We start from the raw sequence: 15,908 nt of genomic DNA, 5'->3' as shown, positions 1-15,908 counted from the left end.
TTTCAAAAAATATAGATAAGAATAAGATATAAAGTAACAAGTAAAGAGCAGCAGTGAAATAACAACAACGAGACTATATACAGGGGGGTACCGATACAGAGTCAATGTGCACTGGTTATTTGAGGTAGTATGTACATGTAGGTAGAGTTATTAAAGTGACTATGCATAGATGACAACAGAGTAGCAGTGGTGTAAAGAGGGGGTGGGGGGGGTGGGGGCACTGCAAATAGTCTGGGTAGCCATTTGATTAGCTGTTCAGGAGCCTTATGGCTTGGGTGTAGAAGCTGTTTACCGCTTGCCATGCGGTAGCAGAGAGAACAGTCTATGACTAAGGTGGCTGGAGTCTATGACAATTTTTAGGGCCTTCCTCTGACAGCGCCTGGTATAGAGGTCATGTATGCCAGGAAGCTTGGCCCTAGTGATGTACTGGGCCATTCGCACTACCCTCTGTAGTGCCTTGCGGTCGGAGGCCGAGCAGTTGCCATACCAGGCAGTGATGCAAACAGTCAGGATGCTCTCGATGGTGCAGCTGTAGAACCTTTTGAGGATCTGAGGACCCATGCCAAATCTTTTCAGTCTCCTGAGGGGGAATAGGTTTTGTTGTGCCCTCTTCACGACTGTCTTGGTGTGTTTGGACCATGTTAGTTTGTTGGTGATGTGGACACCAAGAAACTTCAAGCTCTCAACCTGCTCCACTGCAGCCCCGTCGCTGAGAATGGGGGCATGCTTGGTCCTCCTTTTCCTATAGTCCACAATCATCTCCTTTGTCTTGATCATGTTGAGGGAGAGGTTGTTGTCCTGGCACCACACGGCCAGGGCTCTGACCTCCTCCCTATAAGCTGTCTCATCGTTGTCGGTGATCAGGCCAACCACTGTTGTGTCATCAGCAAATTTAATGATGGTGTTGGAGTCGTGCCTGGCTGTGCAGTCATGACTGAACAGGGAGTACAGGAGGGGACTGAACACGCACCCCTGAAGGGCCCCTGTGTTGTCGATCAGCGTGGCGGATGTGTTGTTACCTACCCTTACCACCTGGGGGTGGCCCGTCAGGAAGTTCAAGATCCAACATCAACTGTTCAGAGGAGACTGCGTGATTCAGGCCTTCATGTTCGAATTTCTGCAAAGAAACCACTACTAAAGGACACTAATATAAGAAGAGACTTGCTTGGGCCAAGAAACACGAGCAACGGACATTAAACAGTTGGAGTCCAAATTTGAGATTTTTGGTTCCAACTGCTGTGTCTTTGTGAGACGCAGAGTAGGTGAACGGATGATCTCCGTATATGTGTTTCCCACCGTGAAGCATGGATGAAGAGGTGTGATGGTGTGGGGGTTCTTTGCTGGTGACACTGTCTGTGATTTATTTAGAATTCAAGGCACACTTAACCAGCATTGCTACCACAGCATTCTGCAGCGACACGCCATCCCATCTGGTTTACACTTAGTGGAACTATCATTTGTTTTTCAACAGGACATTGACCCAAAACACACCTCCAGGCTGTGTATTTGCTATTTGACCAAGAAGGAGAGTGATGGAGTGCTGCATCAGATGACCTGGCCTCCACAATCACAATCACCCGACCTCAAACCAATTGAAATGGTTTGGGATGAGTTGGACCGCAGAGTGAATGAAAAGCAGCCAACAAGTGCTCAGCATATGTGGGAACTCCTTCAAGGCTGTTGGAAAATCATTCCAGGTGACCTCATGAAGCTGGTTGAGAGAATGCCAAGAGTGCGCAAAGCTGTCATCAAGGCAAAGAAAGGGTGGCTACTTTAAAGAATCTAAAATATTAAATATTTGTTTAACACTTTTTGGTTACTACATGATTCCATATGTGTTATTTGAGTTGAACCGCAGAGTGAATGAAAAGCAGCCAACAAGTGCTCAGCATATTTACATTTACATTTAAGTCATTTAGCAGACGCTCTTATCCAGAGCGACTTACAAGTTGGTGCATTCACCTTATGATATCCAGTGGAACAACCACTTTACAATAGTGCATCTAACTCTTTTAAGGGGGGGGGGGGTTTAGAAGGATTACTTTATCCTATCCTAGGTATTCCTTAAAGAGGTGGTGTTTCAGGTGTTTCCGGAAGGTGGTGATTGACTCCGCTGACCTGGCGTCGTGGGGGAGTTTGTTCCACCATTGGGGTGCCAGAGCAGCGAACAGTTTTGACTGGGCTGAGCGGGAGCTGTACTTCCTCAGAGGTAGGGAGGCGAGCAGGCCAGAGGTGGATGAACGCAGTGCCCTTGTTTGGGTGTAGGGCCTGATCAGAGCCTGAAGGTACGGAGGTGCCGTTCCCCTCACAGCTCCGTAGGCAAGCACCATGGTCTTGTAGCGGATGCGAGCTTCAACTGGAAGCCAGTGGAGAGAGCGGAGGAGCGGGGTGACGTGAGAGAACTTGGGAAGGTTGAACACCAGACGGGCTGCGGCGTTCTGGATGAGTTGTAGGGGTTTAATGGCACAGGCAGGGAGCCCAGCCAACAGCGAGTTGCAGTAGTCCAGACGGGAGATGACAAGTGCCTGGATTAGGACCTGCGCCGCTTCCTGTGTGAGGCAGGGTCGTACTCTGCGAATGTTGTAGAGCATGAACCTACAGGAACGGGTCACCGCCTTGATGTTAGTTGAGAACGACAGCGTGTTGTCCAGGATCACGCCAAGGTTCTTAGCACTCTGGGAGGAGGACACAATGGAGTTGTCAACCGTGATGGCGAGATCATGGAACGGGCAGTCCTTCCCCGGGAGGAAGAGCAGCTCCGTCTTGCCGAGGTTCAGCTTGAGGTGGTGATCCGTCATCCACACTGATATGTCTGCCAGACATGCAGAGATGCGATTCGCCACCTGGTTATCAGAAGGGGGAAAGGAGAAGATTAATTGTGTGTCGTCTGCATAGCAATGATAGGAGAGACCATGTGAGGATATGACAGAGCCAAGTGACTTGGTGTATAGCGAGAATAGGAGAGGGCCTAGAACAGAGCCCTGGGGGACACCAGTGGTGAGAGCACGTGGTGCGGAGACAGATTCTCGCCACGCCACCTGGTAGGAGCGACCTGTCAGGTAGGACGCAATCCAAGCGTGGGCCGCGCCGGAGATGCCCAACTCGGAGAGGGTGGAGAGGAGGATCTGATGGTTCACTGTATCAAAGGCAGCCGATAGGTCTAGAAGGATGAGAGCAGAGGAGAGAGAGTTAGCTTTAGCAGTGCGGAGCGCCTCCGTGACACAGAGAAGAGCAGTCTCAGTTGAATGACTAGTCTTGAAACCTGACTGATTTGGATCAAGAAGGTCATTCTGAGAGAGATAGCAGGAGAGCTGGCCAAGGACGGCACGTTCAAGAGTTTTGGAGAGAAAAGAAAGAAGGGATACTGGTCTGTAGTTGTTGACATCGGAGGGATCGAGTGTAGGTTTTTTCAGCAGTGGTGCAACTCTCGCTCTCTTGAAGGCGGAAGGGACGTAGCCAGCGGTCAAGGATGAGTTGATGAGCGAGGTGAGGTAAGGGAGAAGGTCTCCGGAAATGGCCTGGAGAAGAGAGGAGGGGATAGGGTCAAGCGGGCAGGTTGTTGGGCGGCCGGCCGTCACAAGACGCGAGATTTCATCTGGAGAGAGAGGGGAGAAAGAGGTCAAAGCACAGGGTAGGGCAGTGTGAGCAGAACCAGCGGTGTCGTTTGACTTAGCAAATGAGGATCGGATGTCGTCGACCTTCTTTTCAAAATGGTTGACGAAGTCATCCGCAGAGAGGGAGGAGGAGGGGGGAGGGGGAGGAGGATTCAGGAGGGAGGAGAAGGTGGCAAAGAGCTTCCTAGGGTTAGAGGCAGATGCTTGGAATTTAGAGTGGTAGAAAGTGGCTTTAGCAGCAGAGACAGAAGAGGAGAATGTAGAGAGGAGGGAGTGAAAGGATGCCAGGTCCGCAGGGAGGCGAGTTTTCCTCCATTTCCGCTCGGCTGCCCGGAGCCCTGTTCTGTGAGCTCGCAATGAGTCGTCGAGCCACGGAGCAGGAGGGGAGGACCGAGCCGGCCTGGAGGATAGGGGACATAGAGAGTTAAAGGATGCAGAAAGGGAGGAGAGGAGGGTTGAGGAGGCAGAATCAGGAGATAGGTTGGAACTCCTTCAAGGCTGTTGGAAAATCATTCCAGGTGACCTCATGAAGCTGGTTGAGAGAATGCCAAGAGTGTGCAAAGCTGTCATCAAGGCAAAGAAAGGGTGGCTACTTTAAAGAATCTAAAATATTAAATATTTGTTTAACACTTTTTGGTTACTACATGATTCCATATGTGTTATTTCATAGTTTTGATGTCTTCAATATTATTCTGCAATGTAAAAAATAGTAAAAATAAAGAAAAATCCTTGAATGAGTAGGTGTGTCCAAACTTTTGACTGGTACTGTATATATAAAATTTGCAATGTCATCCCACGACCCACCTGGATCCCTGCCGCAACCCACAAGTGGGTCCTGACCCACAGGTCTAAGGAATGATACAGTTCTGTGGTCCCTAGTACCTCTCTCTCTCTCGTTCCCTCTGTCACGTTTCCTGACCTTTGTGTAGTGTTATCAGTGGAAGGACCATTTATCCTCCAGAACTTCCTCTATTGTTGTCTGCTTATGGTTGCTTCAATACAATGGACTGGAGGACTTTCTTTTGATTGATGATTCATTGACCGTAGTTTCAATCAAACACAGTATTCACTAAATGTATATGGTGTCTCTCTCTCTCATATGTTATAAATTATATTATATCTCAGTTTTTTGAGAACGCTTCAAAAAGAGCAATACATTACATGTTGGCCATATTTACCCTTGTAGTTGTAAATGCCTGTAAGTCCTGCAGTATATTCTGTAGACTGGTGGTTGAGGGTGAGCACCTCGGTTTGGCCTTGGCTTTAGTGAAAAGCTACAATGCAATGTTGTGGTGAATGAGGGTGGATACTTTATTTAACACACATAATGATGTGTTATCCACCCTGTATTCTCTGGGAATCAGAGAGCTGAGTGAGAGAGGGAAGCCATGACAAGCTGGGCAGCCATTGTGATAATATTGTCCAGGAAATGTGATGGAGAGGCGGGCGTGGGGGGGAAGAGAGGTGTACGTTGGCAGGGGTCTGGGAGAGGAAGACCAGGACGCCCTGTTTACCATCCAGGATGGTTGCTAGGTGGTTGGCAGAAGGGGTGTTTGACCCTCTCTCGCGCTCTCTAAAACACACACACACACACACACACACACACACACACACACACACACACACACACACACACACACACACACACACACACACACACACACACACACACACACACACACACACACACACACACACACAGACAGGTTATTCTGGAGCGACATTCCTATCTATCCCCCTCTCACCTCCTTGATAAGACAGAAAGCCAGAAGAGATCAGCTGTGGTTTTAGGGGTTTTTAGTAGGGTGGGCGGCTGGTTTTAAAAACAGCTCTGACCCTGTTGACTTGAGTCTTCTTGACATTCAGAGAGGAGGAGAGGAGGGAAAGAGAGAGGGAAGGAGGGGGTTGGTCTTATTGATCAATTGTGTTGATCTTATTGAAAAGGTCTTGTCGTCTAGCTGTGTGTGTATGTGTCTTCTGTAGATAAAAATTGACAATACTACATTCGTACTATGAGGAAATTTTCTTTTCCAATTCCTCACAGTTTATCCCCGTTTCATTGTGTCAGATCAGCTTTTCAGTTCCACACTGTCTCTGCCAGGGGTTGAAACAGTTCATGGAACAGAACTGAAAACTGGAAAATAACTACATTTTAAGAGGAACAGAATCAGAATCGGGAATGAAAGTGATATATATTGTTCTGGAACAGAACCGTTATTAAAAAAGCATGAGAACCGGTTAATAACTTCATTTTAAGTTCAGGGCATTTTTTTCAGTCCCACAAAAAATTCAACAAGGCGCTTATGCCAGAGCTCTCACTCGGTCACTCAGAAACGCACTCCAGTGTTTGCCTGCCACCTACAGTGGTGTGTAGGCAATGTGCCCCTCCCTACGAAGATTAGGCTACTGTAGCCTACTGATGTTACATGCGTGATTCAGAAATTAGGGAGAGAAGAATGGATATACTTTTTCAATGCTAGTTAGGAATACTATAGTTATCACGTTTCACATTGGATTTATTAACTATAAAATGGTAAGACGTGTTTTTAATTCTGGTGCCGCTCTGCACACACAAGCTCGTTAGCTATCTAGCTAGTTCTGGTCCAACTCTCTGAAGTTCAAAGGCATTCAAAGTTCCTTCATAGAAGCCTCTCCTCCGTAGGTATAATTATGTGGGCCTTATTCAGATAATACATGTCATAATAAGATGCCCAGTGCTTCAAGCCAAGCCTCCTTCTCAACCTTCTTTCGATTTCTCCCCACCCGCAAAATTTCAGTCGCATCTTGCGCTCTGCACCTGGTTGTCCATCGCGCATGTAAACAACTGTAGCCTTGGCAGTCGATAGCACCCATGTGCTATCAGATGCCTAGGCTAAAACAACTATAGCTTGCCCACTCCATAGCAAGCTGCTCTATCTGCACTGATGGGTGAAGTAATTTAATGTTGAGCTAATTTGATTTCAGAGGTTTAAAAAGGAACAGAAAGGAGCCAAATAAACCGTTACATTTTTGGGGTTCGAACCGATTCATAATTTTATTTTGCAGGTCGGAACAGTGGAATGGAATGGAAAAAATAATTGGTTCTGTTCAGAACGAAACAATTGGAAACAATTTTGGTTCCAAACCCTGGTCTTGGCTCAGAGCGTCAGAGCTGGTAATTGTGGGCGCTGCTGGGGCTTGATAAAAGAGGACAAATATTTAACAGTCCGTGTTTGTGCTGTAGATAGTCAATGTGGGGCCAGACATCTCTGCAGATTGGCCCTGTCTCAATAAGTCATCTGTAAATAATTTGTGTTATTACAGCTTTTACCTTGGTAATGCATAGCCCACTGTACACTCGCCCTGGGCACCCCCCCCCCCCCCCCCCCCCCCTTTCTCACATGTGCTCACATGGTGAGAAAGTAACACGCATATCTAATAGAAGCTACTGTGTTTAGTTGGGACTGGAACATGATTGAGACCTGGAACATGATAGTAGGGTATAAAGGGGCTAGGGGACGGGTCACCCAGTCTCCTTAGGCTTAACAATGGGTGGCTCGCTCTCCTGCCTGCCTCATTGTTTGGCCCATCCACTGACATGCAAGAGACAGAGAAGTACCTCTGCCAAAAATACACCCCCTACACAGCACAGCCTGAAACACACACATCCTATGGCCAGGAAGGAAAGCAGTTTGGGAAGGCAGTGTGTGTGTCCTGCCCTTCTCTTCTTTCACACGCAAGCCCCCCCCATTCCTTTACCCCCACCCTCCACCATCCCTTACCCTCTAAACATGTACCAGCTATAATTGGTACTGTTGGTCTATTCAGGCGCTTTAAAATGCTTCAATCGCAAGGAATTATGGACCCAGAACCTCAGAACCTCAGTACCTTCATATTTCTCTATGTTAGCAAAGTTTTTCCTTTAGTGGGTCATAAGAATAGTAAGTAAACCCATTAATAATTTAGACTAGCTAGAGTTTGGATTAGTCATGCGTGCACATAAGATGCAAATGTCATCTTTAGGGGGGCTTGCTGAAGCAGTGATGGTCTAGAGACCTCGGTGCACTGTGTTCCTGTGTGAACTACACTTCCTGTTGCATAGAAGGTTGCAGTTTAACACTGCTACAAAGACACTTTGTAGAGGTGAGAGGGGCTGTGTGTGTGTGTGTGTGTGTGTGTGTGTGTGTGTGTGTGTGTGTGTGTGTGTGTGTGTGTGTGTGTGTGTGTGTGTGTGTGTGTGTGTGTGTGTGTGTGTGTGTGTGTGTGTGTGTGTGAGTTTGTGTGCTGCTCTGATCCTGATCATTGTCTGTCCCTGACACCAGATAGACAACTACTCTGACATGACAGGGTGACAAGTCCTCCACTAACCAGATTATCTATCAAGATGATCATCTATCAAACATTTTAAAAGACTGTCAAGATGTGTGTGTGTGTGTGTATATGTGTTTGGCAAAAGAGTAAATGTGTGTTGTGCGCCTATGTAAACTGTTTTGCAATGCATGCACAGTGCTGTGATGTCGAGTTTTAGCAAGAAGATATTTTCAGCTAGGTTTAACTCAGTCTCTCACCATCTCTCTCTCTCTCTCTCTCTCTCTCTCTCTCTTTCTAGGTGACAGTGTTCATCTATACAGACCTGATGCTTGTGACCAGAGAGGATGAACCAGGGAGATGTAACGTCCTTCAGAACCCTCTATTCCTCAGACAACTACGGCTACAGGACGGTCAGTGTTTCAACCCTTACACACAAACCTTAGACCTGGCCCTGATGCTATTGGACATGATCCCAACTCCTTTAACCCCTTTATTACCCTGTTCAGCTTCGACGGCCAATGTATCAACCCCATAGGCCTAACCTTGTTGACCTGACCCCTTTGTAGACTTAAAGGGATACTTCAGGATTTTGGCAATGAAGCCCTTTATCTACTTCCCCACAGTCAGATGGACTCATGGATACAATTTTTATGTCTCTGCATCCAGTATGAAGGAAGTTAGAGATCATGCTAACTAGCATTAGCACAATGACTGGAAGTCTATGGTATTTACTAGGAGTTACTATAGACTTCCAGTCATTGCTCTAATGCTAGTTAGCAAAAAAAGTGGACAAACTGACTTGTTGAAAAGGTTGCATCCTATGACGGTGCCATGTTGAAAGTCACTGAGCTCTTCAGTAAGGCCATTCTACTGCCAATGTGTCTATGGAGATTGCATGGCTGTGTGCTTGGTTTTATACACCTGGCAGCAATGGGTGTAGCTGAAATAGCCAAATCCACTAATTTAAAGGAGTGTCCACATATTTTTGGCAATGTAGTGTATGTACAGTCATCTAAATGAACAAATGCCATGTTATTTTTAATCGCCCAGTAGTAGTGAGTTAGACTTCCACTAGGATATTTAGGCTGAATGTGAGCCAAACCCCGGAGCTTTGTCTTTCTGTTTCTCAGCTATATAAACACTCCACTGAGTTGGTACCTCTCATAGAATAGTTTGACCCACAATATAACAAAGCACTACAAGTCAAATAAATACCTCTTACTGTAAATGCCTGTGTGTATAATGTAGAGAGGATATGGAGAGGGCCGGGGTTACAGTAGGCCAGACCTGGCTGGGTGCTAGTGAGGGCCTCTGTGTGTGTGTGTGTGTGTGTGTGTGTGTGTGTGTGTGTGTGTGTGTGTGTGTGTATACACATTCATATGCACACAAAAATGAAATCTGTTGACATACCCAGGGATCAGGTGGCAGACAGTCCAGTCATATCGGTCAGCTGTGGTTGGACAGTGTGGAGCCCAAACAGAATCACAATATTCTCAGGTCTCTGTGTTCTGTCCTGCTCCATCACTGCAACTATATACTGTAGGTTCTGCGACTATCGCTTTTTATGTCTCACCCTCAGCTCTCTTTAATATCTGCTCTTACTCTACTCCCCCCCTCTCTCTCCATCTCTGTCTTTCTCGTTTTTCTCTCTCTCTTCTCTCCTTTTCTCCAAATCAAGTCAAATCAAATGTATTTATATAGCCCTTCGTACATCAGCTGATATCTCAAAGTGCTGTACAGAAACCCAGCCTAAAACCCCAAACAGCAAGCAATGCAGGTGTAGAAGCACGGTGGCTAGGAAAAACTCCCTAGAAAGGCCAAAACCTAGGAAGAAACCTAGAGAGGAACCAGGCTATGAGGGGTGGCCAGTCCTCTTCTGGCTGTGCCGGGTGGAGATTATAACAGAACATGGCCAAGATGTTCAAATGTTCATAAATGACCAGCATGGTCAAATAATAATAATCACAGTAGTTGTCGAGGGTGCAGCAAGTCAGCACCTCAGGAGTAAATAGCCGATCATTAAGAGTATCTCTACCGCTCCTGCGGTCTCTAGAGAGTTGAAAACAGCAGGTCTGGGACAGGTAGCACGTCCGGTGAACAGGTCAGGGTTCCATAGCCGCAGGCAGAACAGTTGAAACTGGAGCAGCAGCACGGCCAGGTGGACTGGGGACAGCAAGGAGTCATCATGCCAGGTAGTCCTGAGGCATGGTCCTAGGGCTCAGGTCCTCCGAGAGAGAGAAAGAAAGAGAGAAAGAGAGAATTAGAGAGAGCATACTTAAATTCACACAGGATACCGGATAAGACAGGAGAAGTACTCCAGATATAATCCAAATCTACCTCTTCTATCTCATCATCCACGCTGTTTTCCTCCATCCTTGCCTGAGGGGACGAGAGGCTTATATGTAATTAAATATGGCACTTCTCACACGTGAAAAAGAAAAGGAGAGCCTCACATTCTAGGAGCTCAGATGCAATAATTTAATAACCAACGTTTTGACAGACAAGCTGTCTTCATCAGGGTATAATGACAAACACTTCGGGTCACTAATTTATATCGTTTGGAAGGACACACAGGTGTCTGTAATCATGGCTGGGTGGGGCTTGATGTCACTGGTTGGTTAACAGATGTAAATAGAACATATAAAAAGCATGGATGGATAACATACAATCATAGATACGATTTGTGCTACATGGGCCTACAAACATTTACAAACAATAGCAAAATCACAAGAATGGCTTCAGATCAAAGCCTACGTTGAGTTCGAAGGTTTGTTGGTTATGTCGAAACGTTGGTTATTAAATTATTACAATAATCCGTTGGTGTCTCAAGTTACTGTTGAGGTGTTAGATTATTAGAATACACGAGGTGCCGTTTCGAAATTTGGTTGTGCATCAGCATTGTGCCCTTTGTTATGTGTCACTCACTGACAGTCACTCAATTAGCCCATGTCAACTAAACTTTTTTAGATTGGTCAATTAGTCTTGCTATCTAAACTTTTCTTAGTCACTCTCATCCAGATATCATATTACCATGGCTTATGACTTAAACATTTGTAGAATTGCAGGAAATTTGTAATTGAAGTCACTTGCATTTGTAACGGATGTGAAATGGCTAGCTAGTTAGCGGGTACGCGCTACTAGCGTTTCAATCAGTTACGTCACTTGCTCTGAAACCTAGAAGTAATGTTGCCCCTTGCTCTGCAAGGGCCGTGGCCTTTGTGGAGCGATGGGTAACGATGCTTCGTGGGCGACCGTTGTTGATGTGTGCAGAGGGTCCCTGCTTCGCGCCCGTGTCGGGGCGAGGGGACGGTTTAAAGTTATACTGTTACATTGATGCTGTTGACCCGGATCACTGGTTGCTGCGGAAAAGGAGGAGGTTGAAAGGGGGGTGAGTGTAACGGATGTGAAATGGCTAGCTAGTTAGCGGGTACGCGCTACTAGCGTTTCAATCAGTTACGTCACTTGCTCTGAAACCTAGAAGTAATGTTGCCCCTTGCTCTGCAAGGGCCGCGGCTTTTGTGGAGCGATGGGTAACGATGCTTCGTGGGTGACCGTTGTTGATGTGTGCAGAGGGTCCCTGGTTCGCGCCCGAGGTCGGGGCGAGGGGACGTACTAAAGTTATACTGTTACACATTATTTCCCATAAAGTAGAGTGAAAATATCAGGTTTTGGCCATGAGATGCTGCTGTTCCTGCTATACCGCCACACTCATTTATCCATTTCACTGGTCTCTTGTGTTTATTAAATAGATCACAATAGGTCCTTAGCAACTTTGGGTAGAAAACCCATCAATTTTTCTCATGATGAAAATAAATTGTGTGGACAAAGCTATCGATTGGACAAAGCTATTGATCACGTGACACCATTCATTCCTATGTGAAGACTCAATAGTGCATTGAAGCCAAATGAAGTCGGTTAAGATGGCGTCTCATGAAGATATAACATGCACAGTTTGAGCTACTCTAGGAAGGGATGTTTGTTGCAGGCTATTTCAGTGCTTCAACCTCTCATTGAAAAACTCAAGTTGGTCTGCGGTTGTATGTACTGTCAAATTCTCTAAAACGACGTTGGAGTCGGTTTATGGTAGAGAAATGAACATTCAATTCTCTGGCAACAGCTCTGGTGAACATTCCTGCAGTCACGCTCCCTCAAAACTTGAGACATCTGTGACATTGTGTTTGAAAATTACACATTTTATTGCCCCCAGCACAAGGTGCAACTGTGTAATGATCATGCTGTTTTATCAGCTTCTTGATATGCCACACCTGTCAGGTGTTTGGATTTTCTTGGCAAAGGAGAAATGCTCACTAACAGGGATGTAAACAAATTTGTGCAAAACAATTGAGAGAAATAAGCTTTTTGTACGTGTGGAACATTTCTGGGATATTTGATTTCAACTCATGAAACATGGGACTAACGCTTTACATGTTGCGTTTGTATTTTAGTTCAGTATAATTGTAAACTATTGCATGGCAGTCATATTTTTCAATAAGATTATTAGAAAACTGCTCTGTAGTGTGATTAGTGATGTTTACCATTAAACCCTACCCTATACCATTACCACCAGTGTGTGTTTGGGTCTTTTATAATTGAAGACCATTACATACCATAACATTGAAACCATTATAACAGATGTAGCTTAATGGTTAGCTTGTTAACCTGGAATGGTAAGTAATAATAACAGTAAATAATCCAGACCTTATTTGAAGGGAATGAACTACACGCAAAGGTGCCATTTCCTGGACACAGATTGACCATAACAGAAGGACAAACTGAATTGCTTAGATGGAGGACTGGTTTGAATTTTGAAGATGGCCACAGCACACACAGCTATTGAATTTCAACGAAAGTTGCAAAGGAAATTTTTATAAAACTCCCATCCCCCTTTCTGTCTGTCTCTCTCTCTCTCTATCCTTTCCATTTTACTTATTCCGTCTGAAATATAATATTTAAAAAGTTCTACCAATCAACAGTCCAGTATATGGCCACCTTCTGTGACATATGAAGTGAGCTAATGGTCAGGCTAGGGAGAGGTTAGCATATGTATTTAACCCCACAGATGACAATGTTTTACATTGCATTGCATTACATTTGCTAATGTCCTGGCCCCTGAGACCCAGAGCACAGAAGGGGGATATAGAGGTCTATCCTTCTATCCTTCCTTCTCAGATGGGTCACTCTCTGCACTGTGGTGCACCTCCACCACAGCGGATTAGGAAGTCATCAGGGGGTTGGGAGAGGTGTGTGTTTGGGAAGGGGGGTGTACAAGGAGGGTGCACCTCCACCACAGCGGATTAGGAAGTCAGCAGGGGGTTGGGAGAGGTGTGTGTTTGGGAAGGGGGGTGTACAAGGAGGGTGCATCTCCACCCCACCCCACCTGTCATTGTTATTTTAGTACAGTAGGCCACTCAGGAAATAGGCTCCGGGGACTGTGTTTGTTCCAACGAGGGTGGTGTGTGTGTGTGTGTGTGTGTGTGTGTGTGTGTGTGTGTGTGTGTGTGTGTGTGTGTGTGTGTGTGTGTGTGTGTGTGTGTGTGTGTGTGTGTGTGTGTGTGTGTGTGTGTGTGTGAGCGAGCGAGCGAGTGAGTGAGCGAGTGGGGTGGCAGTGGGACAGGGGGTTTCCTGTGACCCTGTCATCTCCCATAGAGACAAGGGTGTGGAGCGTGGAAAGGACAGAAGGCTCGAAGAGAGACCAGTGCACCACAACAGACACTGTTGGGTGTACGTGTAGAGCACAGGGACATCAAGCAAAACATTTGTAATTTGGAAAACATCACATAAAAAGGGCCTGTTACGTCACCCTATATAGTATCTATAGCTTTTTTGGGGGCCTTGTAAACCTTAATGAAGCCTTCATAAGTTATACTTTGTTAAAGTATGACTAGAATAGTCCTAGAATCACCACAGTATCAGGCTGTCATTGGTCATAAATGCTGTGATCCAACTCCTTGGGTGCAGTAGATGTCTTGATGTTACTCAGACGACTCTCCTGCATTTGTGAAAACAAATGCAAGACTGACCTCTGCTGTTGAGTTGTGAGAATCACAAGCATTCTGATCTGGTTCCGCGAATTTGAGATTGCAGTGAGGAGATACAGTATTCTTGGGCGCGCCAACCTGACAAATGTGTGTTTGAGCGAAGTGAATTGAAAATCTTACAATTTCCCTCGGCTGCCCCCCAGGGTTATCCCAGTGATACAGAGTCCATGAAAGTCTGTGTTCAATGAAGATTAAGCAGTTTAAAAAAATATATACTAATTTGATATACAGTACATTTACAGTGTCACAAAAACATTACTGCCTAAGTTATGAGATGAGTTGTGATGGTGGGAGAGATTTTAGATGAAATAACTGTAAACTGTATGGACAAGTATGTAGGGAGAAATGGAGGTCGTTGGTCATCAGGACATCTTGAGTGCCTTGCTATTTTACAGAACATGTTACTTAGTCAGTAAATATTGTGCTGAAGCTGTGATACTAACGTTGTCGTAGGATCAGAAATGTGTTTTTGTTCAATATCTTGACAGGTCTGTAGACCGTGATTCATGTCAAATCAATAACCCTTTACGATTGCTCCTTAATGGATGTATTTGTCATAGTCAGTCAGAAAATACATTCAGATTCTTTCTACTGTTGGCTATTCGTGTAATCAATGCATTTAACGGTGGCATTATTTATGGTTGACCAATATGGATGCTCATTATTGCAGTAATTAGAGTGATCGTAACAGTATTGTACCAGTATAGTAACAGTATAGTTGTAATTAAGCAATATGGCCTGAAGGAATGTGGTATATTGGGGGTGTGGTATTGGCCAATATACCACAGGTAAGGGATGTTCTTTCCTGTAAACAGCCCTTAGACGTGTTATGTTTACCACAAACCCCAGAGGTGCCTTACTGCTATTATAAACTGGTTACCAACATAAATAGAACCGTATAAACAAGTATTTTGCGTCATACCCGTGGTATATTGTCTGATATACAAATGGTTGAAATGCTGTTTCAGCCAATTAGCACTCAGGACCCAAACTACTGTTTTATAATATAGTAATATTGCACATATTACTGTAGGTGTGTCTACAGCGACCCTTGGGGATGGGCATGACCTCAGTAGTGTCAAGGGTAGAATGTGTTCATGTGGTCAGTGTTCCTATGGGGTACAATGCTGCACAGCAGAATCTATATTGGTTCAATATATCTCTGTCTGGAATCTCCCCTGGCAAATGACAATAGAATAGTGTCTGCTACGGCTAGTGCCCTTTCTTATCGCTCTGACCTACACACAAACGCACGGACGCAGGCAGGCAGGCAGGTGCACACACACACACACACACACACACACACACACACACACACACACACACACACACACACACACACACACACACACACACACACACACACACACACACACACACACACACACACACACACACACACACACACACACACACAGTAAGGCCATAGGCAGTATCCTGCTGCAGTTTCCTCCTTGTTGGACATTGCTGTCACTGTGGTAGACAGTGTAGACAGGTTGACGGCCTGGAGTTAGAGAGGAGCAGACATTAAGGCAGGTGGGCCCATCACACACCATCACAGCCTGTCTCATTCCATTAGGGAAGACACAAGGACTGGGACACACACAACTACAGTCGCACAGATGCGCACTCAGCTCTCACACACGCACGCACGCACACACACACACACACAAGCATATACACACACAGGCAAAATTCTCTGTCTCGCTTAAAAATCCCATTTTGAAGGTTATGTTTATGCATGAATTCAGAATGGTTAAGGTACAGGGTTATGGTTTGGGATAGGGTAAAAAAAAAAAAATAACAAGTGCCTAGCACTGGGATTGGACATTTGACACTCGGAACAGGAGCTTGCGGTTCACGCCTTTCTGCCATCCCCGTCTGCAATGCCTTAGCAAACTGCAATCCTAATTGATGGTGAGCAATATTACCATCAATGTTGCCCCTAGTGGACGTTTTTTAAGTC

The 15,908-nt window shown here is 45.5% G+C and overlaps 1 protein-coding gene across 1 annotated transcript in view; it reads left to right on the top strand.

Moving 5' to 3' along the window:
- Positions 1–15,908, top strand: part of LOC120021895 (regulator of G-protein signaling 3-like) — a 145,681-nt gene that overhangs the window by 10,878 nt on the left and 118,895 nt on the right. The window contains exon 7 of the mRNA XM_038965735.1: positions 8,203–8,314. Within this exon, the coding sequence (XP_038821663.1) occupies positions 8,203–8,314 (112 nt within the window). The remainder of the gene's footprint in view (positions 1–8,202; positions 8,315–15,908) is intronic.

Source organism: Salvelinus namaycush, chromosome 26 (genome assembly GCF_016432855.1).
Source record: "Salvelinus namaycush isolate Seneca chromosome 26, SaNama_1.0, whole genome shotgun sequence".
Classification (NCBI taxonomy): Eukaryota; Metazoa; Chordata; class Actinopteri; order Salmoniformes; family Salmonidae; genus Salvelinus; species Salvelinus namaycush.
The sequence above is the reverse complement of the archived record's forward strand: the minus strand, read 5'-3'. Positions and strand labels throughout refer to the sequence as shown.